Source organism: Lepidochelys kempii, chromosome 15, assembly GCF_965140285.1.
Source record: "Lepidochelys kempii isolate rLepKem1 chromosome 15, rLepKem1.hap1, whole genome shotgun sequence".
NCBI lineage: Eukaryota > Metazoa > Chordata > Testudines > Cheloniidae > Lepidochelys > Lepidochelys kempii.
The window spans coordinates 13,135,514-13,161,430 of NC_136394.1; the positions used below are offsets into that span (position 1 = coordinate 13,135,514).

A 25,917-nucleotide genomic window follows, 5' to 3' on the forward strand; every position below is an offset into this window, starting at 1 on the left:
TACCAATGTGGCTCTTGACTTCCACTAATGAGAGCAACTGTTTCCGCACCACCAGATTAGAAACAATTTCTCCCTTTATAAACATACCTGTGGAAGCAGCATCTCCCTCATTCTGATTTTGTTTTCAGAGTCTCAGCCCTGGTCTACACTAGGACTTTAGGTCGAATTTAGCAACGTTAAATCGATTTAAACCTGCACCCGTCCACACAGTGAAGCCCTTTATTTCGACTTAAAGGGCTCTTAAAATCGATTTCCTTACTCCACCCCTGACAAGTGGATTAGCGCTTAAATCGACGTTCCCGGCTCGAATTTGGGGTACTGTGGACACAATTCGATGGTATTGGCCTCCGGGAGCTATCCCAGAGTGCTCCATTATGACCGCTCTGCACAGCACTCTCAACTCAGATGCACTGGCCAGGTAGACAGGAAAAGAACCGCAAACTTTAGAATCTCATTTCCTGTTTGGCCAGCGTGGCAAGCTGCAGGTGACCATGCAGAGCTCATCAGCACAGGTGACCATGATGGAGTCCCAGAATCGCAAAAGAGCTCCAGCATGGACCGAACGGGAGGTACGGGATCTGATCGCTGTTTGGGGAGAGGAATCCGTGCTATCAGAACTCCGTTCCAGTTTTCGAAATGCCAAAACCTTTGTGAAAATCTCCCAGGGCATGAAGGACAGAGGCCATAACAGGGACCCGAAGCAGTGCCGCGTGAAACTGAAGGAGCTGAGGCAAGCCTACCAGAAAACCAGAGAGGCGAACAGCCGCTCTGGGTCAGAGCCCCAAACATGCCGCTTCTATGATGAGCTGCATGCCATTTTAGGGGGTTCAGCCACCACTACCCCAGCCGTGTTGTTTGACTCCTTCAATGGAGATGGAGGCAATACGGAAGCAGGTTTTGGGGACGAAGAAGATGATGATGAGGAGGAGGTTGTAGATAGCTCACAGCAAGCAAGCGGAGAAACCGGTTTTCCCGACAGCCAGGAACTGTTTCTCACCCTAGACCTGGAGCCAGTACCCCCCGAACCCACCCAAGGCTGCCTCCTGGACCCAGCAGGCGGAGAAGGGACCTCTGGTGAGTGTAACTTTTAAAATGCTATACATGGTTTAAAAGCAAGCATGTGAAAGGATTACTTTGCCCTGGCATTTGCGGTTCTCCTAGATGTAGTCCTAAAGCCTTTGCAAAAGGTTTCTGGGGAGGGCAGCCTTATTTCGTCCTTCATGGTAGGACACTTTACCACTCCAGGCCAGTAACACGTACTCAGGAATCACTGTAGAACAAAGCATTGCAGTGTATGTTTGCTGGCATTCAACCAAAATCCGTTCTTTATCTCTCTGTGTTATCCTCAGGAGAGTGAGATATAATTCATGGTCACCTGGTTGAAATAGAGTGCTTTTCTTCAGGGACACTCAGAGGTGCCCGTTCCTGCTGGGCTGTTTGCCTGTGGCTGAACAGAAATGTTCCCCGCTGTTAGCCACAGGGAGGGGGGAAGGTTGAGGGGGTAGTCACGCGGTGGGAGGAGGCAAAATGTGACCTTGTAACGAAAGCACATGTGCTATGTATGTAATGTTAACAGCAAGGTTTACCCTGAAAGAGTGTAGCGACTGTTTTATAAAATGTGTCTTTTTAAATACCGCTGTCCCTTTTTTTTTCTCCACCAGCTGCATGTGTTTCAATGATCACAGGATCTTCTCCTTCCCAGAGGCTAGTGAAGCTTAGAAAGAAAAAAAAACGCACTCGCGATGAAATGTTCTCCGAGCTCATGCTGTCCTCCCACACTGACAGAGCACAGACGAATGCGTGGAGGCAAATAATGTCAGAGTGCAGGAAAGCAGAAAATGACCGGGAGGAAAGGTGGAGGGCTGAAGAGAGTAAGTGGCGGGCTGAAGAGAGTAAGTGGCGGGCTGAAGAGAGGGCTGAAGCTCAAATGTGGCGGCAGCGTGATGAGAGGAGGCAGGATTCAATGCTGAGGCTGCTGCAGGACCAAACCAGAATGCTCCAGTGTATGGTTGAGCTGCAGCAAAGGCAGCTGGAGCACAGACTGCCACTGCAGCCCCTCTGTAACCAACCGCCCTCCTCCCCAAGTTCCATAGCCTCCACACCCAGACGCCCAAGAACGCGGTGGGGGGGCCTCCGGCCAACCAGCCACTCCACCACAGAGGATTGCCCCAAAAAAAGAAGGCTGTCATTCAATAAATTTTAAAGTTGTAAACTTTTAAAGTGCTGTGCTTAAAGTGCTGTGTGGCATTTTCCTTCCCTCCTCCACCACCCCTCCTGGGATACCTTGGTAGTCATCTCCCTATTTGTGTGATGAATGAATAACGAATGCATGACTGTGAAGCAGCAATGACTTTATTGCCTCTGCAAGCGATGATTAAAGGGAGGAGGGGAGGGTGGTTAGCTTACAGGGAAGTAGAGTGAACCAAGGGACGGGGGGTTTCATCAAGGAGAAACAAACAGAACTTTCACACCATAGCTTGGCCAGTCATGAAACTGGTTTTCAAAGCTTCTCTGATGCGTACCGCGCCCTCCTGTGCTCTTCTAACCGCCCTGGTGTCTGGCTGCGCGTAACCAGCAGCTAGGCAATTTGCCTCAGCCTCCCACCCCGCCATAAACGTCTCCCCCTTACTCTCACAGATATTACGGAGCACACAGCAAGCAGTAATAACAGTGGGAATATTGGTTTCGCTGAGGTCTAAGCGAGTCAGTAAACTGCGCCAGCGCGCCTTTAAACGTCCAAATGCACATTCTACCACCATTCTGCACTTGCTCAGCCTGTAGTTGAACAGCTCCTGACTACTGTCCAGGCTGCCTGTGTAAGGCTTCATGAGCCATGGCATTAAGGGGTAGGCTGGGTCCCCAAGGATACATATAGGCATTTCAACATCCCCAACAGTTATTTTCTGGTCTGGGAATAAAGTCCCTTCCTGCAGCTTTTGAAACAGACCAGAGTTCCTGAAGATGCGAGCATCATGCACCTTTCCCGGCCATCCCACGTTGATGTTGGTGAAACGTCCCTTGTGATCCACCAGAGCTTGCAGCACTATCGAAAAGTACCCCTTGCGGTTTATGTACTCGGCGGCTTGGTGCTCCGGTGCCAAGATAGGGATATGGGTTCCGTCTATAGCCCCACCACAGTTAGGGAATCCCATTGCAGCAAAGCCATCCACTATGACCTGCACATTTCCCAGGGTCACTACCCTTGATATCAGCAGATCTTTGATTGCGTGAGCTACTTGCATAACAGCAGCCCCCACAGTAGATTTGCCCACTCCAAATTGATTCCCAACTGACCGGTAGCTGTCTGGCGTTGCAAGCTTCCACAGGGCTATCGCCACTCACTTCTCAACTGTGAGGGCTGCTCTCATCCTGGTATTCATGCGCTTCAGGGCAGGGGAAAGCAAGTCACAAAGTTCCATGAAAGTGCCCTTACGCATGCGAAAGTTTCGCAGCCACTGGGAATCGTCCCAGACCTGCAACACTATGCGGTCCCACCAGTCTGTGCTTGTTTCCCGAGCCCAGAATCGGCGTTCCACAGCATGAACCTGCCCCATTAGCACCATGATGCATGCATTGTCAGGGCCCATGCTTTCAGAGAAATCTGTGTCCATGTCCTGATCACTCACGGGACCGCGCTGACGTCGCCTCCTCGCCCGGTATCGCGTTGCCATGTTCTGGTGCTGCATATACTGCTGGATAATGCGTGTGGTGGTTGATGTGCTCCTAATTGCCAAAATGAGCTCAGCGGCCTCCATGCTTGCCTTGGTATGGCGTCCGCACAGAAAAAAGGCGCGGAATGATTGTCTGCCGTTGCTCTGACGGAGGGAGGGGCGACTGACGACACGGCTTACAGGGTTGGCTTCAGGGAGCTAAAATCAACAAAGGGTGTGCCTGTACATCAAGGAGTATTTCAGGCAGGACTGCACGGAGGGTTCCAATAAGAAATGGTGCACCTAAGTTATCGTTGTTATTGGAACAAGGAGGTTAGCCTGGCCTCTGATTGATACATGGCTAGATTTACCTCGCTGCACCTTCTCTGTGAGTGACTGCAGTGTGATCTAGACAGGGGAGGAGGAAAATGAGTACAAAACAAATCTGGTCTATTTCTTGTTCTGACCCACTCCATCTATCTTTTACATCTTTGGCTGGCAGCAGACGGTGCAGAAGGACTGCATGCCATCCACATCTCATGGCTGCTTGGCAGAAGATGGTACAGTACAACTGCTAGCCATCTTCATCTCTTGCCTGCCTGGCATAAGATGGTACACTACAACTGCTAGCAATCCTCATCTCTTGCCTGCCTGGCAGAAGATGGTACAGTACGACTGCTAGCAGTCCGTATCGCCTGCCCGCTCACCATAAGACGGTTCAATAGGACTGCAGGACTAAAGAGAATGACCTGGTCAAGTCACTCCAAATTTAGTCCCTGCGCCCATGTCTGCCCAGGCGCTCCCAGCCGACGTGGCCAGGAGCACCTCGGACACGACGAGGACGACTACCAGTCGTATTGCACCGTCTGCTGCCAGAAGGCAATGGGTTGCTGCTACTGTGCAGCAAAGCCGTACCGCGTCTGCCAGCACCCAGGAGACATAGGGTGACGGTTACCTGAGCTGGCTCCATGCTTGCCGTGGTATGGTGTCTGCACAGGTAACTCATGAAAAAAGGCGCGAAACGATTGTCTGCCCTTGCTTTCACGGAGGGAGGGAGGGAACGGGGGCCTGACGACACGTACCCAGAACCACCCGCGACAATGTTTTAGCCCCATCAGAGTGCTCCATTGTGAGTGCTCTGGACAGCACTCTCAGATGCCCGATTGTTTGCCATTGCTCTGACGCTGGGAGGGGCGCTTACAGGGTTGGCTTCAGGGAGCTAAAATCAACAAAGGGGGTGGCTTTACATCAAGGAGTATTTCAGGCAGGACTTCACGGAGGGTTCCAATAAGAAATGGTGCACCTAAGTTATTGTCGTTATTGGAACAAGAAGGTTAGCCTGGCCTCTGATTGATACATGGCTAGATTTACCTCGCTGCACCTTCTCTGTAAGTGACTGCAGTGTGATTTAGAAGAATGAGTCCCCTAGACAGGGGAGGGGGGGAAGCAAATCTGGTCTATTTCTTGTTTTGATCCACTCCATCTATCTTTTACATCTTTGGCTGGCAGCAGACGGTGCAGAAGGACTGCATGCCATCCACATCTCATGGCTGCTCGGCAGAAGATGGTACAGTATGTCTGCTAGCAGTCCGTATCGCCTGCCCGCTCACCATAAGACGGTTCAATAGGACTGACTGCAGGACTAAAGAGAATGACCTGCTCAAGTCACTCCAAATTTAGTCCCTGCGCCCATGTCTGCCCAGGCGCTCCTGATCGACCTCACAGAGGCGACCAGGAGCACCTCAGACATGACAATGACGGCTACCAGTCGTACTGTACCGTCTGCTGCCACAAGGCAAGGGGTTGCTGCTACTGTGTAGCAATGCCGTACCGCGTCTGCCAGCACCCAGGAGACATAGGGTGACGGTTACCTGAGCGGGCTCCATGCTTGCCGTGGTATGGCGTCTGCACAGGTAACTCAGGAAAAAAGGCGCGAAATGATTGTCTGCCCTTGCTTTCACGGAGGGAGGGAGGGAACGGGGGCCTGACGATATGTACCCAGAACCACCCGCGACAATGTTTTAGCCCCATCAGGCATTGGGATATCAACCCAGAATTCCAATGGGCAGCGGAGACTGCGGGAACTGTGGGATAGCTACCCACAGTGCAACGCTCCGGAAGTCGACGCTAGCGTCAGTACTGTGGAAGCGCTCCGCCGAGTTAATGCACTTAGAGCATTTTCTGTGGGGACACACACACTCGAATATATAAAACCGATTTCTAAAAAACCGACTTCTATAAATTTGACCTAATTTCGTAGTGTAGACATACCCTCAGTGCACTGAAGCAAGCTCAGCTCTCAGGTTCATTTACAATCAGTACTTGAACTGCAGGGCTGGGGGAGAAGGGATGGATGGTTTTCACCTCCTGTTTTTAAAATGGTAGCAGTAGCAAATGGAAATCTGGCATAGTCACCTATACTACCATCTTTCCCCATGCCCAATTTGGTCACTGACAGCATTAGGCCATATTCAGGAGGATATGTCTCCTCCCCATTCAAAGAAGGGGTTTGCCCTGGTGTTGCTGACCAAATATAACCTCTTCCCACACTGCTGTGGAGTGTGTTGTTTACCAGCTGGTGCCCTGCCTTCAGAGGTGACTACATTTCAGTGACCTTTGTGGCTAAAAAAAGTCACAGAATGGAAAGAGCTAGAGAGACATCAAATGGTGTGATAATTACGTCCCTACTCCTGCAAACATTTATGCACATATTAAGTAATTTTACACATGTGAGTAGTCCCATTAAACTCACTGGGACTACTCACTTGTGTAAAATTGCTTATGAGCATGAGTATTGGCAGGATCATGGCCTATGTTACAATTACGTTCCATTTATATCTCTTTCTAAATTAGACTAATGAGATTTTAAATATTGCATCAATGTTAATTTTAATCATAGATTCATAGAGTTTAAGGTCAGAAGGGATCATTAGATCATCTAGCCTGATCTCCTCTATAACACAGGCCAGAGAATCTCTCCCAGTTATCCTTGCACTGAGCCTAGTGTTTTGCGTTTGATTAAAGCATATCTTCCATAAAAACACCTGCTACTTAGCCAGTTTTTAATCCATTTAACATGTTCTTTATTGCTACTATATTTTGCTAATTTTTAAATCAGACTATCATGTGGTACTTAGACACCTTACATAAGTCTTAAAAGCTAGCTACAGACAGCCCCGCAACCTGAAGCAAATACTCACCAACAACCACATACCACACAACAGAACCACTAACCCAGGAACTTATCCTTGCAACAAAGCCCGTTGCCAATTGTGCCCACATATCTATTCAGGGGACACCATCACAGGGCCTAATAACATCAGCCACACTATCAGAGGCTCGTTCACCTGCACATCCACCAATGTGATATATGCCATCATGTGCCAGCAATGCCCCTCTGCCATGTACATTGGTCAAACTGGACAATCTCTACGTAAAAGAATAAATGGACACAAATCAGATGTCAAGAATTATAACATTCATAAACCAGTCAGAGAACACTTCAATCTCTCTGGTCACGCAATCACAGACATGAAGGTCGCTATCTTAAAACAAAAAAACTTCAAATCCAGACTCCAGCGAGAAACTGCTGAATTGGAATTCATTTGCAAATTGGATACTATTAATTTAGGCTTAAATAGAGACTTGGAGTGGCTAAGTCATTATGCAAGGTAGCCTGTTTCCTCTTGTTTTTTCCTACCCCCCCCCCCCCGATGTTCTGGTTTAACTTGGATTTTAACTTGAAGAGTGGTCAGTTTGGATGAGCTATTACCAGCAGGAGAGTGAGTTTGTGTGTGTATGGGGGTGGGGGGGATGTGAGAAAACCTGGATTTGTGCAGGAAATAGCCCAACTTGATTGTCATGCACATTGTGTAAAGAGTTGTCACTTTGGATGGGCTATCACCAGCAGGAGAGTGAATTTGTGTGGGGGGGTGGAGGGTGAGAAAACCTGGATTTGTGCTGGAAATGGCCCACCTGATGATCACTTTAGATAAGCTATTACCAGCAGGACAGTGGGGTGGGAGGAGGTATTGGTTCATATTCTCTGTGCATATATAAAGTCTGCTGCAGTTTCCACGATATGCATCTGATGAAGTGAGCTGTAGCTCACGAAAGCTTATGCTCTAATAAATTGGTTAGTCTCTAAGGTGCCACAAGTACTCCTTTTCTTTTTGCGAATACAGACTAACACGGCTGTTACTCTGAAACCTATATAAATGTAATGTACTTATCAAACTTGAGATCTCATCAAAGAATGAAATCAGGTTTGACTGACAAGACATATCCTTCATAAAACTATGTTGATTGGCATTAATTACATTCTTATCCTTAATTCTGTATCAGTTGAATCCCATATGTTACGAATTACACCTGGTAGGACACGCACACAAGTGCTACGAATTACACCCGGTAGGACACGCACACAAGTGCTACGAATTATACCCGGTAGGACACGCACACAAGTGCTACGAATTACACCTGATAGGACACGCACACCAGTGCTGCGAATTATACCTGATAGGACACGCACACCAGTGCTGCAAATTATACCTGATAGGTCACGCACAGTTCGAATCTAGGCTGAGGCACAGAAACAAAGTCCACAACTGCAGAGTTCCCAAAAGACACTAAGTTTATTACGCTCGAGCGTGGTGCCCCCCTGCTAGCCAGGAGGGGACCCTGAATGCAAATTATACAAAGGTTATATACCTTTTAGCAAAGCATGTTGCCCTCGTGCATCGGAAACCTTAGCCAATAAACAAACCCTTGTCTTATCTACCACTTATCCCTGCTTGGTGCATTCCTCCTGCTATACCAGTATGTTAATTACACAGCATGGTCCTAAAGCTATGCATCAGTAACTTTTATTATCAGGATGGGAGGCCTCACATCAAGGCCAAGAGACAGGGAGTTAGAGACTGACAAAAACCAGATACTGGGAGTCAAGGCAGGCTGGAGACAAGGAGGAGGATTTTCACAGGGATTCGATATCTAAGGATTACTCCTCCTGGTGTATGATGTGCTGGCATTTAAACAATGGTGGGCCCCAAACCAAAATGGAGTCACATGTGCTAACTTTTCCTTAACAGTCCTCCCTTTTTTTTTTTTGTACGTCAATAAGCTATATCGGGGCTGAGTAACCGCGCTGCAGGGTTAGCAACTGCCAACAGCATATACTGCAGCATTGTAGGCATACAAAAAATAACGCAAAAACAATAACAATCAAAAAAAGTAAATACAAAATACGCCGTCCCCAAGTCCCCACATCCGGTAGCCATGAGGTGAGCCAGTCCCAGACCTCCTGGAATCCGGCGCTGGTAGTGTTGAGGCTGATGTGGTGGAATAGGGCTGCCTGTTGCTTGAGGATGTGGATGTCAGTTTCCACCCTATGATGCTGATTTACAAATACGCAACAGCTTGAATTGACCAGAGCACAAACCCCACCCTGATTTGCAAGGAGATAATCCAGGGCTAGGCGGTTTTGCAATGTAGTTTGGGATAGCTGGGTGACTTCAATTTGAAGGGCAGAGAGAGCATCTGCAGTAGCATTTGCCATTAGTTCCAAAGCAGCTGAAATGTTAACTATAGCTTTTTCCAGCTCGCTTACTCCCAACCATGGCAAAAACCAACGCACAAAGGAGTGAAAGCCTTTGGGCCGATAAGAAAGGGGGTTTAAAGGAATACTTCGTCGGTCCCTCCATACTAGATTGCGGATCTCTCCCCGGGTCAGGGTCTGGTGTACTGTCACGGCGGGTACTATAGCCCCTAAGGTACATGTACCACACCATCCTGCTGGGAGAACCTTATAGGCTGTGTGATTGCATAACCAATACCAGCCAGACCCCTCGGGGACTGGCCACGGGGTTCTGGAGTAGGTAGAGGGGCCTCCCGCACCAGAGCTGATTTGGGTGGTGTCCTTGCACCCTACAAAATTCCCTACAAAAACTGTATTTTCTATGCCCTTACGTCGTGACACACATAAAGCATAATTACCCTGGGCCACCATATCAATAGACCATATTTGGATTGTAACATTTCAATTAAATGTAGTGTTTGCCCATAGCTTGGTTTGGAGCGTTCGATTAAGGGGGATAGGTACCCCTACCAACGGGACTCCCTGACCTAAATATGTGGGGGTATGAATACAAATCCAACACTGCGTTCGATTTACACCCTGTTTGATAGCACGGGTTAAATTTAAAAAGCTATTGCCCTCCCATCCTTGTACTGGACTTGGGAATAGGGAGAGGATCCCCCAGGCAAACCATACCAATGTCGACATCCTCCCCTGTACCATACAAAAAACACTACCCCCAATGTAAGTCCAATAAACAGGAACACAAAAAGTCCTGGTGGGCTATGAAGGTCCCAGTAGCTGGAAAGCTCAGTCCATGGGTTGGTTGTAGTGTTCATTCGTGAAGTGGCTCGTCTGCTGGCTCGCCAGGGTCAGGTGGGGGTTCTGTTGCCAACTTGACGTAGCTATGGTGAATCCAGGAACCTTTACCTGCAACTTTTAAAGCAGAATAAGTACATAACAGAACCTGGTACGGCCCCTCCCATCGGGGTTCCAGGGGGTCGGTGCGGGGGATCTTTTTTACCATTACCCAATCCCCTGGCTTAAAGGAATGAACTTGTAACCCTAAGGGGGCAGTTTGAAACAACTGAGCTTCAGACTGGTTGTCAGTCAGCTCCTTTTGCAGTCTAGCAACATATCTGGCCAAAGTTTCATTTCCATCCAAGAGGCTAGCATGTACAGGAACGTAAGTTCCCGGGACCAAAGCTGGTCTCCCAAACAGTACCTCAAATGGGGACAGGCCTAGGGGCATGCGTGGCGTTCGTCTTATATGCCATAAAACTATAGGCAAGGCCTCTGGCCACTTAAGTCCAGTTTCCTTACAAAACTTTGCTACCATTGTCTTTATTGTTCGGTTCATGCGCTCCACCTGACCTGCAGACTGGGGGTGGTACGGGGTGTGTAATTGTCGAATAATCCCCAAGCACCGGTACAGTTCCTCCAAAATCTTTGCAGTAGTGTGAGCCCTGATCTGAATCAATGACTTCAGGGACACCAAACCTGGGTACAATGTCTTTCATTAAGAACTTGACCACAGATCTTGCATCTGCCTTTCTGGTTGGTATTGCTTCAGGCCATCCGGAAAGTTGGTCCACTATAACAAGGAGGTGGTGAAACCCTGAGCATTTGGGCATTTCTGCGTAGTCCATCTGCAAGCGCTAAAACGGGAAGTTTGCCCAGGGTCTCCCCCTTTTGAGTTGGCATCGAGCCGAGTCTTAGCAGAGAAGGCCAGGCAAGTAGGGCAGGAGCCAAGAACTGTAGAGCTTCAGCCTTTGCGGCTGAATCAGCTAATGCATTGCCCTGAGATACAACACTGTTAGACTGCCTGTGCGCATAACAATGAACCACCGCCACCTGACGAGGGGCCTGAATAGCTTCCAAAAGGGCAGAGATTAGAGGGCCATTAGCGATTTTTGTGCCTGAGGAGGTTAAAAATCCTCGTTGCTTCCAGAGCTGGCCTGTAGCATGACAAACCCCAAAAGCATACTTAGAGTCTGTATAAATGGTAACAGTTTTTCCTGAAGACAATAAGCAAGCCCTGGTAAGCGCGTGTAACTCTGCACCCTGGGCGCTGAAGGAAGGTGGTAGGGGGGCAGCCTCGATAACGTCTGCCTGAGAGGTAACCGAATAGCCCGAGACCCGGTGGCCATTTAAATAGTACGAGGACCCATCTGTGAAAAGAAGTAAATCGGGCTCTACTAAAGGGGAGTCCGCTAAATCCGGGCGGGGCTTACCATTCTGCGCGACGACATCCATGCATACATGGTGAGGGGTACCGTCCTCTGGGAGGGGTAGCATTGTGGCTGGATTGAGGATGTTACAGCGGCGTAAAGTAACGTTGTCAGCGGCCAACAGGATTAGCTCATATTTATGAGCCCGCTGTGGAGACAATGCCTGTGTAGAATGCTGTTTTAAAAGAATTTCAACCTCATGAGGGACCCAGACAGTCAGAGGGTGCCCCAAAACAATAGGTCGTGACCGTTCAACCATGACAGCAGCAGCAGCAACAGACCGTACACAGGAGACAGAGCCCTGAATCACAGGGTCCAGTTGTACTGAATAATAGGCTACGGGGCGTGGGCGACCCCCCAGGTATTGCAAAAGGACGCCGCTAGCCACTCCCTGCCGTTCATGAGTGAAAAGAGAAAATGGTTTACCGTAATCCAGGAATTCCAAGGCGGGCGCAGAGATCAGAGCCTTTTTGACGGATTTAAAAGCATTTTTCATTTCCGGGGTCCAGGAGACAGGATCGAGGGTCAGTGTTGTAGTAGCTTGAACTAACGGTTTTACCAATTCTCCGAAAGCCACAACCCAGGGTCGACAGAACCCCGCAGCCCCCAGGAAAGCCCGTAACTGCTTTTTTGTAGTCGGACGTGGGTAATCCTGGATTGCCCGCACCCTATCAGGGGATAGTAAGCGCTCCCCAGGTCTAATTACAAAACCCAAATAAATTACCTGATTTAGGCACAGCTGCAACTTGGATGGGGAAGCACGATGACCCTTATTAGCTAATGCAGTACGCAAAACAACAGAGTCAATTAAACATGCGTTATAATCTGAGGCAGCGATTAGCAAATCATCCACATACTGAACCAGGACAGACGAACTAGGCAAAACAATGTCTTTTAAATCCTCGGTGAGAATTCGGGAAAAAATAGTAGGGGATCCTGAGAACCCCTGGGGAAGACGCGTCCATGTTAGCTGCTGACCCTTCCAGGTAAATGCGAATAAATATTGAGAATCAGGGTGCAAAGGAATACTGAAAAATGCTGCACACAAATCTATGACAGTAAAGCAAGTGGCTGACTGAGGAATTAGCGTTAGAATAGTGCTTGGATCAGGGACAACTGGATGGGGGGCTATAACATAACCATTTATAGCCCGAAGATCCTGAACAAGTCGATAGACTGGACGCCCGTTTGGTCCCGGTTTAGGCTTCCTTACTGGAAGAATGGGAGTATTACAGGGCGAACTGCAAGGGACTAAAACCCCCTGAGTTAAATAACTGTCAATAAGGAGTGAGATGCCTTCTTCCGCCTCCCTCGGCAAGGGGTATTGTTTTACGGACGGAGGCGGTCCGCCCCGTTTTCAGACTCACTGGAACTGCTGATTTAAGAAGACCCACATCAGTAGGATTTGTGCTCCACAAAGCGTGGGGAACACTGGACAATTCAGAAGGGACACCAGGAATAGGTGTAACCGATGTCATAAGAGAAGCAACCGCCGAGTCCGGGACGGACATGCGGAGCCCCTTGGGGGCGCAATATATATGTGTCCCCAATTTGCCCAGCACATCCCGCCCGAGGAGGTTTGCGGGGCCCTCCGGCATTACAACAAATCTACGTGATAGCTTTAAAGAACCAAGCTCGATAGGGACAGGGTAGGATAAAGGGGCCGGGCAGGGATTACCTTCTATACCCTGCACCCAAACCTTGGTATCGGACAGAGAGCCCGGAACAAAAGTTAAAGTGGAGAGAGTGGCCCCAGTATCTACTAGAAAAGGCACAAGGTGTTCCCCAACCTTTAAATAAATTTGTGACTGTAATCCCAAGTCCCATTCCAACTCTCCCAAAGTCCCCAAAACCTCCGCCTCTAGTCACTGGGGGTTAACAAGGTTCTGGGGGGCGTTAGGGGGAAAAGAAGGATTAGCCTCTACCTGGCTCTTTCAAGGAGCCCCTTGGGGAAGCAGGGGACACTCCCTCCTCCAGTGCCCTGGTTGTTTACAATAATTACAATTCCCCTCCCTTATTCTATCCCAACCTTCCCCTCCTCCTGTCCCCCATCCATGCCCCCTTCCCCTCATCTCTCCGCGCCTTCGCCAATGCTGGTTTCCCGAAGGAGCCTGCAAGGCAGCAGCTAACATACTTACTTTCTCCTTCTTTTGTTTACGTTTTTCCTGTGCTTTTTCCTCGTCCCTGCCGTTAAACACAAAGGTGGCCAGGCGGACAACCTCCTGGAGGGGTTTTCCTGGCCAATCGGGCACATGCTTAGAAAAATATTTTTTTATATTTGATGCTGCCTGATTAACATAAAAGGAGACCATCATAGGACGGTTTTCCTCTGCCTCAGGGTTTATACCGCCCCCATATACACGAACTTGCTTGGACAACCGGGCCAAAAAGGCGGAGGGGTGCTCAGTAAGCTCTTGCTGACATTCATGAATTTTAGACCAGTTAGCCGTTTTACTACCAGCTTTACGTACAGCTTCTAAAAGGCCGTTTCTACCTGCCTTTAAAAGGCCCATTTGAGTAGGCACATTAGGATTCCAATTGGGATCAGTCAGGGGCCAAGAAGCCCGGGTACTATCCTCCCCTGCCCAATGCCTATTAGCATCCAGAATGGAATATTTTTCGTCAGGGGTAAAAAGTGTGTCCAGGATTACCTGGACATCTCCCCATGTAGGATTAAATGCGGTAAATACAGACCGAATGGTTTGCAGAACCTTCTCTGGATCGTCACGCAGGCGAGGCACCTGCTGTTGCCATGTTACTAAATCGCCTGGGCCAAAAGGGCGGTGAACATAGGGAAAAGCAAACTGTTCACTTCCGTCCGTATTATGAGTAACAAGGGGTTGCTGAATGAGGGGAGCTTGCAGAGTAACCGGTGGGTCAATGGTGGGCCCGCACGGGCAGGGGGGTGGCGAGCAAGGAGATGATAGGCATAAGTCAGAAAGCCGAGGGTAAGCCGGGGGAGGGGCAGAAACAGGCCGGGGAGGAGAAGAAACAGGCATAGCACAGAGCGGGGCTGAAGACCCCTGAGATAGATAGGAAAAGGAGGAGGAAAGAGGACATCCTTTCGCACGCGCATAAGCCCAGTTGTCCCATACATACCAATAATCCATTTGGGCTGGAGCTTTGTCCTCCAGCCTTCTTCTAAGCGTTGTTAATGTATCCCCAGCAAAGGACCCATCCGGTGGCCATTCAACAGATGTTTGAGTTGTTAGTGCTGGCCACTCAACCTTACATAAAATAACAGCTTTCTTTCTGCCTAACCCATGGGTGCCAGAGATATTCCCCCAATTCTCAAGAATTTCAGCTAAAGGGGTCCCCTTACTTACACTCTGCCCAGAACCCATAATGGGCTACCAAAAGAACACAAAATGTGCCACCTTATCGCCTAAGCGACGGCTCACACCCCCCCCTCCTCGGAGTTCTCAAAGGTGAACTCACCCTGTGCCGGCTGGAGCTGTCCGAGAGGAGGAGTGTAGTCTCGCTTGTTGGGGCGAGCCTAGTGTCCCTTCGTGGTCGCCAAAACTGTTACGAATTACACCCGGTAGGACACACACACAAGTGCTACGAATTACACCCGGTAGGACACGCACACAAGTGCTACGAATTACACCCGGTAGGACACGCACACAAATGCTGCGAATTATACCTGATAGGACACGCACACCAGTGCTGCGAATTATACCTGATAGGTCACGCACAGTTCGAATCTAGGCTGAGGCACAGAAACAAAGTCCACGACTACAGAGTTCCCAAAAGACACTAAGTTTATTACGCTCGAGCGTGGTGCCCCCCTGCTAGCCAGGAGGGGACCCTGAATGCAAATTATACAAAGGTTATATACCTTTTAGCAAAGCATGTTGCCCTCGTGCATCGGAAACCTTAGCCAATAAACAAACCCTTGTCTTATCTACCACTTATCCCTGCTTGGTGCATTCCTCCTGCTATACCAGTATGTTAATTACACAGCATGGTCCTAAAGCTATGCATCAGTAACTTTTATTATCAGGATGGGAGGCCTCACATCAAGGCCAAAAGACAGGGAGTTAGAGACTAACAAAAACCAGATACTGGGAGTCAAGGCAGGCTGGAAACAAGGAGGAGGATTTTCACAGGAATTCAATATCTAAGAATTACTCCTCCTGGTGTATGATGTGCTGGCATTTAAACAATGGTGGGCCCCAAACCAAAATGGAGTCACATGTGCTAACTTTTCCTTAACACATATTAACTTTTACATTATTTTGCCCAGAGTTTGTTAGGTTAACCTTACCCATCATCCCAGTGCAGACCCAAGTCATCCCACTTGTCCTTTTTGAATACTGGCACAACATGAGCACTCTTCTAGTCTTCCAGAATTTCCCCAGTACTCCATTAAAAATTAACATAAGCAGGCCAGAGACCTCCTAAGCCAATTCTTTTAGGACTCCTGGATACAAATTAGGCAGGTTTGCTGACTCAAAAATGTTAATCCCTTTAAGATGTTGCTTAACATTCTCCTTAGTTACTAATGCACTGGGATGTACTCTATCATCCTCATGTGATATGAATGCACCATCTTGTTTCTTTCCAAATACAGAACAGAAATATTTATTGTACACTTCTGCCTTTTCTTAACATTGTTAACAATCTTACCATCTCCATCTAATTATGGGCCTATAGCATTGCTAGGATTAATTCTGTTCCTAATATACATTAAAAGCTCCTTATTGTCTTTAGCCAGTCATATTTTTTCCTGATGCATTTAGCTTCCCTTATCAATTTTCTACAATTCATAACTTCTAATTTATATTGATTGGTACCTGTTTCTCCTTTTTTCCATATATTAGATATTGCTGCCTTCACTTCACCACTGAACCAGGATGGGCTTTTAGCCAAATGGAACTTTGTCTTTTTAAGTCATCTAATAAACCCTTCCTAAAGAACTCCCACTTTTCATTCACATTTTTCAGTTTTAATTTTATACCAATTTCACTCATAATTTTCATCAAATTTGGAAAATTATCCCTTTTGAAGCACTGAGTGTGTGTGTGTGTGTGTGTGTGTATGTGTATATATATATATATAAACAAACTGGCTGGGACTGTTCTCTGTTTGCCCATATTGAATATAATCAGGTCACGATCATTGATCCCTCTGCAATCATCAACTTTCGGTTCAGTGATTAATTTATCTTTATCCAACACAAGGAGTTCCACAATATAGTTACATTAGGTTTGGGGCAATAACTTTTGTGTTAGGAACTTACCAATAATTTTTAGAACCTCTAATGATGTTTTAGTACTGTCTCCATGAGTCCTCCTGCACATATCTTCCTGAAGTTACCCATAACAACACAGTTTTTCTTTGCACACATTACAGATAGATGCTTAAGATGTAACTCATAGTTTCCTCCGGTGTGGTTTGTAACAGACACCCCACCAATACCCCCTCTTGGGCTTTGTTAGTTAGCACATAAATGCACACACATCCAAGATCCAGTAGTTCTGAGTTATCAATAACTCTAAAACAGGTAATGGTGTCTTTCATGTAGCATACCTCCCACCTCTTTGCCCTCTCTATCTTTCCTGAACAGTTTATTACCAGTGATTTTAACAGTCCAATCACACAAATCATCCCACCAAGTTTCACAAATGCTAATTATATCAAAATTTCTTCCCATCAATGGGAATTCCCAATTTCTTTTGTTTAATTCACAGAGTCCCAGCTTTGGTATATCAGCAATTTAAAAATGTCTTCTTTTCTCATTCATTGTCACATTGATTCAATTTGTTAATTATATGCTGAGTTTGAACCACATCTGCCTCCTTAGCCCCCTCCAGGCCCTGCTCCCTCCCTCCTCCATCCCTGATGAGATCCAGGGAGGCAGAGGAAAGGAAATGTCCTTCGAGTAGAAGCTATATAGACCAGATCTGATGGGAAAAACTCTACAAGTTTCTGACCCCCCTGGAGCCATCATACAGGTTTGCCACAAGGCAGAATCTGCCCATCCTGAATCCAGCACGGTCCCTGTGAAGTTCTCACTCCCCCGTCTGTTTGACCTTCCCCTCTCCTCATCCCAGAAGCAGGGAGTGTGTGGGGTACTCACTGGTAGCCAATGGGAAAGAGGTGCCTCTCAATAGGTCCATCAGCATCCCACAGCTGTTGATCTTGGTGAAGTCAATCATCATGTTGATGGCATTAGATTCAAGGACAACCATAAAAAGAAAAGGAGTACTTGTGGCACCTTAGAGACTAACCAATCTATTTGAGCATAAGCTTTCGTGAGCTACAGCTCACTTCATCGGATGCATACTGTGGAAAGTGTAGAAGATCTTTTTATACACACAAAGCATGAAAAAATACCTCCTCCCACCCCACTCTCCTGGGGGGAGGTATTTTTTCATGCTTTGTGTGTATAAAAAGATCTTCTACACTTTCCACAGTCTGCATCCGATGAAGTGAGCTGTAACTCACAAAAGCTTATGCTCAAATAAATTGGTTAGTCTCTAAGGTGACACAAGTACTCCTTTTCTTTTTGCGAATACAGACTAACACAGCTGTTACTCTGAAAGGACAACCATGAATTTCTCCTCAAAGAGGATGCCCTCAAAGTTGATGTCGACCGTGCAGGAGATCAAACCTGTCCTCCTTGAAGCTCTCTGCCTCAGCTAGCAATTAAATGCAAACTCTTCATTAGTGATAAAAAATGGTGTTAATGCTAATTATGTCTCTGTAGAAGTGGTTTTATCAAAGTGCATTTGATTTCACACATTTAGAATCCCCCAGGTATTTAGGTTTGCTTGTTTTCATGAAAAATGAGCAGTTTTACAGACTGAAGGAGAGATATGGTGGCTGCAATTACAGTGTTGCCAACTCTTGTGATTTCATTGAGTCCTGAAGATAGATCGGGATGGGCAAACTTTTTGGCCAGAGGACCACATCTGGGAATAGAAATTGTATGACAGGCCATGACTGCTCACAAAATTGGGGTTGGGGTGCGGGAGGGAATGTGGGCTCTGGGGTGGGGCCAGAAATCAGGAGTTCAGGGTGCAGGAGGGGGCTCTGGCTGGGGGTGCGGGCTCTGGGGATGAGGGGTCTTGGGTGCATGAGGGTGCTCCAGGCTAGGTCCAAGAGGTTCAGAGGGGGATCAGGGCTGGGGGCAGGGGGGTGGGGCAAGGGCTCTGACTGGGGGTGTAGGCTCTGGGGTGGGGCTGGGGATTTGGGGTGCAGAAGGGTGCTCTAGGCTGGGATTGAGGGGTTCGGAGGGTGGAAGGATCAGGGCTGGGGCACAGGGAGAGGCTCGGGGTGCAGGCTCTGGGCGGTGCTTACCTCAACCGGCTCCAGGAAGTAGCTGCATGTACCCTCTCCAGCTTCTATGCAGAGGCATAACCAGGTGGTTCCGCACCCTGCCCCAACTGCAGGCACAGCCCCTGCAGCTCCCATTGGCTGTGGTTCCCACCCAATGGGAGCTACAGGGTCGGAGGCAGTGTGCAGAGCGGAGCCCCCTGGCCGCCCCTACACCTAGGAGCTGGAGAGGGCCGTGTCACTGTTTCCGGGAGCTGCGTGGAGCGGACCCTGACTCTGCTCCCCAGCTGGAGCAGGGCAAGTCCCAGACTTTGCTCCCCAGCAGGAGCTCGAGGGCCAGATAAAAGCGGCCCAATGGGTGGTAGTTTGCCCACCCCTAAGATAGATAGTATTTTTCTTAAAGCCTCAGTTTCTGGAGTGAAGTGATTATGGAAGAATCTCAGCTTCCATTAAACAAACAAACAAACATTGCTCCTAGCTCTCACCGTTGAAGAGAAGTTAAAAATATGATCCGACTGTAACCTAAAGGCTCAAACGCCAGACGGTAAATAAAAACCTCCCAACTCAGTTTTAAACCCACTTCAGGGTTTGGCAGCCTGGCTCGGGATTGTGGAGCTCTGGTCTGTCTCTGCCGCAAAGAGCCGCCCCCAGGGTGCGGGCGGCAGGCAGCACCGCCGGGGGGACCACCAGGGCCCTGCAGCTCTGAGGGGGCCGTTCAGGGCCTGGCACGATGGGGCCCTGGCCTGCAGGCCCTACCCTGAGACAAAGAGCAGCCCCGGCTCCCGCCCGCGGGGAAGGCCTGGCTCGCAGGCTGCCTCCGCCGTCTCCGCTGGGGGCGCTCGGAGGCGCGGCCGGGGGCCCCGGCTCACCCCCAGGGCGGCGCGGCAGGCCCTGGGGGCAGGGGAGCCCCGTGACGCAGGCAGCAGCCACGCGCACGGCGAGGCCAGGCCCTGGCATTCGCGCCGCCGGCGGCTTTCCCGCCCGCCAACCAGCTTGGGAGGGGGGGGAGAGTGCGTCACTGCAACGCGCCGAGAGGGGGATGACGTCTAACGACAGCGCCGGTCCCGAGGGGAGGAGGGAGCGGCGGCGGATTGAAAATGGTCTGGGGCGGTAGAGCGCGGGACGGGGCAGCGGGGCGAGGTGAGGGGCCCCTTGGGCCGCGGGGCAGGAAGCTGTAGGTGGGGGCGGGGGGCATGTGCTCCCGCTCCTTGCTGCTAGAGGCCCCCGCTCGAGGTGGGGAGACGCCCCCTCCCTCCCGCCGGGGTCCGGCTCCCGGGAGAACGGGCTGGAGATTGGGGGCGGGGCTGGAGGGGTCTGAGCCCTAGCGGGAGGCTGTGAGCAGCGCCCCCAGTATCCATCCCCCTGGAGGGGTCTGAGCCCTAGCGGGAGGCTGTGAGCAGCGCCCCCAGTATCCATCCCCCTGGAGGGGTCTGAGCCCTAGGGGGAGGCTGTAAGCAGCGCCCCCAGTATCCATCCCCCTGGAGGGGTCTGAGCCCTAGGGGGAGGCTGTAAGCAGCGCCCCCAGTATCCATCCCCCTGGAGGGGTCTGAGCCCTAGGGGGAGGCTGTGAGCAGCGCCCCCAGTATCCATCCCCCTGGAGGGGTCTGAGCCCTAGGGGGAGGCTGTAAGCAGCGCCCCCAGTATCCATCCCCCTGGAGGGGTCTGAGCCCTAGGGGGAGGCTGTAAGCAGCGCCCCCAGTATCCATCCCCCTGGAGGGGTCTGAGCCCTAGCGGGAGGCTGTGAGCAGCGCCCCCAGTATCCATCCCCCTGGAGGGGTCTGAGCCCTAGCGGGAGGCTGTGAGCAGCGCCCCCAGTATCCATCCCCCTGGAGGGGTCTGAGCCCTAGCGGGAGGCTGTAAGCAGCGCCCCCAGTATCCATCCCCCTGGAGGGGTCTGAGCCCTAGCGGGAGGCTGTGAGCAGCGCCCCCAGTATCCATCCCCCTGGAGGGGTCTGAGCCCTAGGGGGAGGCTGTAAGCAGCGCCCCCAGTATCCATCCCCCTGGAGGGGTCTGAGCCCCAAGGGGGAGGCTGTGAGCAGCGCCCCCAGTATCCATCCCCCTGGAGGGGTCTGAGCCCTAGGGGGAGGCTGTAAGCAGCGCCCCCAGTATCCATCCCCCTGGAGGGGTCTGAGCCCTAGGGGGAGGCTGTAAGCAGCGCCCCCAGTATCCATCCCCCTGGAGGGGTCTGAGCCCTAGGGGGAGGCTGTAAGCAGCGCCCCCAGTATCCATCCCCCTGGAGGGGTCTGAGCCCTAGGGGGAGGCTGTGAGCAGCGCCCCCAGTATCCATCCCCCTGGAGGGGTCTGAGCCCTAGGGGGAGGCTGTGAGCAGCGCCCCCAGTATCCATCCCCCTGGAGGGGTCTCAGCCTTAGGAGGAGGCTGTGAGCAGCGCCCCCAGTATCCATCCCCCTGGAGGGGTCTGAGCCCTAGCGGGAGGCTGTAAGCAGCGCCCCCAGTATCCATCCCCCTGGAGGGGTCTGAGCCCTAGCGGGAGGCTGTAAGCAGCGCCCCCAGTATCCAGCCCCCTGGAGGGGTCTGAGCCCTAGCGGGAGGCTGTGAGCAGCGCCCCCAGTATCCATCCCCCTGGAGGGGTCTGAGCCCTAGGGGGAGGCTGTAAGCAGCGCCCCCAGTATCCAGCCCCCTGGAGGGGTCTGAGCCCTAGCGGGAGGCTGTGAGCAGCGCCCCCAGTATCTATCCCCCTGGAGGGGTCTGAGCCCTAGGGGGAGGCTGTGAGCAGCGCCCCCAGTATCCATCCCCCTGGAGGGGTCTGAGCCCTAGCGGGAGGCTGTGAGCAGCGCCCCCAGTATCCATCCCCCTGGAGGGGTCTGAGCCCTAGGGGGAGGCTGTAAGCAGCGCCCCCAGTATCCAGCCCCCTGGAGGGGTCTGAGCCCCAAGGGGGAGGCTGTGAGCAGTGCCCCCAGTATCCAGCCCCCTGGAGGGGTCTGAGCCCTAAGGGGGAGGCTGTAAGCAGTGCCCGCAATATCCAGCCCCCTGGAGGGGGTCTCAGCCTTAGGGGGAGGCTGTGAGCAGCGTCCCCAGTATCCATCCCCCTGAAGGGGTCTGAGCCCCAAGCGGGGAGGCTGTGAGCAGTGCCCCCAGTATCCATCCCCCTGGAGGGGTCTGAGCCCCAAGCGGGGAGGCTGTAAGCAGTGCCCCCAGTATCCGTCCCCCTGGAGGGGTCTGAGCCCCAAGTGGGAGGCTGTAAACAGCGCCCCCAGTATCCAGCCCCCTGGAGGGGTCTGAGCCCCAAGGGGAAGGCTGTAAGCAGTGCCCCTAGTATCCAGCCCCCTGGAGGGGTCTGAGCCCCAAGGGGGAGGCTGTATGCAGTGCCCCCAATATCTAGCCCCATGGAGGGGGTCTCAGCCTTAGGGGGAGACTGTGAGCAGCACCCCCAGTATCCAGCCCTCTGGAGAGGTCTGAGTCCTAGGGGGAGGCTGTAATCTGGGCCCCCAATATCCAGCCCCCTGGATAGGGTCTCAGTCCCGGGGGGAGAGGCTGTAAGCAGGGCTCCCAATATCCGGCCCCCAATATCCAGCCCCCTGGAGGGGGTCTCAGCCCCACCACTCCCCGACAAACATAAAACCTTCCAGGATCCTGTCTCTCTTGGTCCCTTCAGCCGCTGGTGGTAATGTGAAAAGGAGTACTAGTGGCACCTTAGAGACTAACCAATTTATTTGAGTATAAGCTTTTGTGAGCTACAGCTCACTTCATCGGATGCATCCGATGAAGTGAGCTGGTTAGTCTCTAAGGTGCCCCAAGTGCTCCTTTTCTTTTTGCGAATACAGACGAACCCGGCTGCTACTCTGAAACTGGTGGTAATGTGCTTGTGTTCCCTGTGTCAGCAGCCACCATCTCAGCGGGAGCTATAGCATGAGCTATTTGGAGACAATCTCACATCTGGATAGTGTCTTCTTTCTCTTGCTGGACTGATGCTTCCATAAACACGCCATACAGTCCATGCCATACAGGTTGTGTCCCCTAGAGATGGTTTTGTGCCCCTGCATTGGCTGCAGTCTAATTAAACAAAGGCTCTTTTTGCATCCTTCCCCCAACCCCCAAGTTATGTTTATTTGGAAAAGACTGTATTATTTCTATGCGAATGTGCAGTGTTATCAACTTTGGGGAAATTATAGCGTAGTCACCTTTGTCAGGGATCTGCCTTGGTTTACTCCAGCTCACATAGACATAATAAACATGCATTTTGCCTGTTTTCATGCATAAACATGAATATATCAGAAAGTGAGTTGTAGCAGTGTTATAACATGAGATTTTAATATTCACTTAGATGTTTCTATCTCTTTTCTTTCCAGTGGTTTCCTGAGATCACACTTCCTTTGGGGTATTGTAGAAAGACAGTTATGGCTGTCCCTCACTTACAACAGCCTAGCTTCCTATTGGTAAGTGCCAGTACAGATGGTTATAGGTTAGGAAAGTCTTGTGGTGATATTGCTTTTGACTAATGAATTGCCAAATAATCACTTGAAAATTTAATCCTCCACATATTAATTCCTGACAATTTATCTATAAGCAGAATGTATAGCATAAAATCTGAAAGCATTCTGTGGAAATGCACTGAGAAATTTCCAGCTCCTTTTCTCAAATACTCTAGTGTGTGTTGACCATTCTAAATGTCATGTAGTCTTATTTTCATAGAACTTAAATGGTCACAAATTGAGTACTTGCTCTTTAATTTAAAACTTGTAATGTAGATCCAAGTAGGTAAAAAAACCTGTATCTGAGATTTGTCTTGAGTTAAAAAATACTTATGTTTAGAGTAAATCTTATGATGGAAACAATGACAGCCCATTGCTTTTTCACAAGAGCAATATTTAACACTGTAACTAGAGAATTCTCTGCCAAGATCTTTGTAAGTGTTGCCCTTTTTACTTTCTCTTGAAGAAGTGATCTGATTTCAGTTTCTGTCCATAACAGGCCAGTTTGAAGGCAGATTGCATGAACAAGCCCTTTGCTCAGAGGTGTCATGATCTGGAGATAGTCATTGAAGATTTTCCTGCCAAGGTACAGCTACCTTTCATTGAATGTAGTCCAAGCTATGCCTCAGTGGAGTTATAAAAATATTATTTTAAAAATATTTCTCTTTATTCTGGCCTTTGTAAAGAGTTTTAAGATTCTTATGTGAAGTTTTATGAGTTCAGTAGTTTCCCAAAAGTTACCTAACTTTTCCAGTAGTTACAAAACTCCAAATTTTTAATTGATCACATTCTTAATCATACTTTTCATTCTCTACTGAAATGCCAAATATGAGGACACTAATATTTTAAGATGTGACACATGACTGATACTAACCAGTTGAGTTGGAACATAGTAGTCTAGGGATAAAGAATGAGGTTTTCTGCTACCTTAATCACTCTAAATTGAAAACTTTTATGGTAACAATATGATGTGCAGATCTGCTTACCCCATCTCAAAAAAGATACACTGGAATTGGAAAAGGTACAGAAAAGGGCAACAAAAATGATTAAGAGTATGGAACAGCTTCCATATGAGGAGAGATTAATAAGACTGGGACTTTTCAGCTTGGAAAAGAGACGACTGGGGGGGGATATGATAAAGATCTATAAAATCATGATTGATGTGGAGAAAGTAAATAAGGAACTGTTATCTAGGGGTCACCAAATGAAATTAATAGGTAGCAGGTTTAAAACAAACAAAAGGAAGTATTTCTTCACACAATGCACAGTCAGTGTGTGGAATTCTTTGCCACAGGATATTGTGAAGGCCAAGACTGTAACAGGATTCATTAAAGAATTAGAGAAGTTCATGGAGGATAGGTCCATCAGTGGCTATTAGCCAGGATGGGCAAGGATGCAAAACCATGCTCTGAAGTATCCCTAGCCTCTGTTTGCCAGAAGCTGGGTATAGGCAACACGGGATGGATCACTTGATGATTACCTGTTCTGTTCATTCCCTCTGAAGCACCTGGCATTGACCACTATTGGAAGACAGGGTATTGGGCTAGATGAACCTTTGGTCTGACCCATTATGGCCGTTCTTATGTTCAGTCTGTAAAATGATGGGAATCAAGGAATTAGAAAACAGGCAGAGTCTAACTTCACATCAAGGGGGGTGGAATATATGTTTGCATTTAAATTTCTTTAAATTATTTCCACTGAATGTTCTGCACATAGAAGTGTGCCCTGGAAATAAAAAAAATTATGCATATTTTGAGTGTAGTTGGTGGAAAATATTTCTTGCATTCAGATGTCTGAAATTAAGACTCTTCAGACAAAGAATCTACACCTGAACAGCAATCTTTCTTTTTTTAAAATTTTATTTATCTATTATGACTCCAACCCTTTTTCTGGTTGTTTTCCTGTAGGAACTGCATGCCATCTTCCCATGGCTAGTGGAGAATATTTTTGGTAGTTTGGATGGCATTATCATAGGTTGGAATCTTCGCTGTTTGCATGGAAGAGTGAATCCTACAGAGTATGCTATTGCGCTGGATTTCCTGGATCCCAGGTAAATGTGCCAACTTTAGAGCAGTGGAAAATTCATGGTGAATTAATAAACTAGTATTTGACACGTTTCCTCGTGTGTAAACATTCATCTACAAAAGGGGCCAAAAAAAAAAAGATGCTCACTGTTTTTCCTCATCCTTGCTTACAGTGGCCCGATGATGAAGCTGGTTTACAAACTCCAAGCTGAGGAGTACAGATATGAATTTCCAGTCTCCTATCTTCCAGTAAGTAACTGTTAAAGGTTATGTAAGAGAAAATTATTTTGGTGTTGCACCCATTGGAATGTTACTTACTCAGATACTCTGGGTTCAGCATAGGACCTGCCACTGTAGTATTTGAATTACTGTTTCATAGCATAGCAGGCTCTGGAGATGGGATTTCTAGATTGTTGATTGTTTCAGAGGGCTGTTAGAGGCAGAGCATTCATTGTCATGATGGATTTTTTAAGAAGTTGTGCTGTTAGTTTATGTTACTATCAGCAACTTTTGTGCTGTTCAACTAAGAAATTTCACTTCTCTTTTTTATTATTTGGCTGCCAAAATAGGCACTAGACTATTTTTGTCTTGATTACCAATGGATGGAGTTTAAAACTTCTCTTCCAAACTTGTTGGAAAGCATCCCCACCTCTAACAACATCTCATATCTCTCAGATGCTTCATTTCTGTAAGTTTAATGAAGATTAACTATCATCCTGGTT

At 49.1% G+C, this 25,917-nt stretch overlaps 2 protein-coding genes and 1 long non-coding RNA gene across 7 annotated transcripts in view; 2 read left to right on the top strand and 1 right to left on the bottom strand.

Annotated features, from left to right (window-relative positions):
* The first annotated feature begins 90 nt into the window (after positions 1–90).
* LOC140899000 (uncharacterized) lies at positions 91–2,307 on the top strand. The gene is made up of 2 exons (XM_073313712.2): positions 91–1,074; positions 1,662–2,307. The coding sequence occupies exons 1-2, from the start codon at positions 492–494 to the stop codon at positions 2,201–2,203; spliced, it is 1,125 nt and encodes a 374-aa protein (XP_073169813.1). The 5' UTR covers positions 91–491; the 3' UTR covers positions 2,204–2,307.
* A 5,958-nt stretch (positions 2,308–8,265) lies between these two features.
* Positions 8,266–19,724, bottom strand: LOC140898827 (uncharacterized). The gene is made up of 2 exons (XR_012155116.2): positions 19,226–19,724; positions 8,266–17,602 (listed from the first exon to the last, which is right to left on the bottom strand). It is a non-coding gene; the product is annotated as an uncharacterized LOC140898827 (long non-coding RNA).
* A 58-nt stretch (positions 19,725–19,782) lies between these two features.
* SMPD4 (sphingomyelin phosphodiesterase 4) overlaps positions 19,783–25,917 on the top strand; it is a 29,816-nt gene continuing 23,681 nt past the window's right edge. The window contains exons 1-5 of one of the 5 annotated variants that reach the window (XM_073313297.1): positions 19,783–19,880; positions 23,049–23,135; positions 23,671–23,757; positions 25,079–25,221; positions 25,369–25,444. In XM_073313297.1, coding sequence (XP_073169398.1) covers positions 23,097–23,135; positions 23,671–23,757; positions 25,079–25,221; positions 25,369–25,444 — 345 coding nt within the window. In that variant the 5' untranslated portion in view covers positions 19,783–19,880; positions 23,049–23,096. The remainder of the gene's footprint in view (positions 19,881–23,048; positions 23,136–23,670; positions 23,758–25,078; positions 25,222–25,368; positions 25,445–25,917) is intronic. The other 4 variants (XM_073313299.1, XM_073313295.1, XM_073313296.2 and 1 more) reach the window with 4 other exon arrangements.

Coding starts and splice junctions, on each gene's coding strand:
- LOC140899000 (XM_073313712.2), top strand. CDS start 492: ATGCAGAGCTCATCAGCACAGGTGACCATGATGGAGTCCCAGAATCGC. Junction 1,075..1,661: donor AGGCGGAGAAGGGACCTCTG/GTGAGTGTAACT, acceptor TTTCTCCACCAG/CTGCATGTGTTTCAATGATC.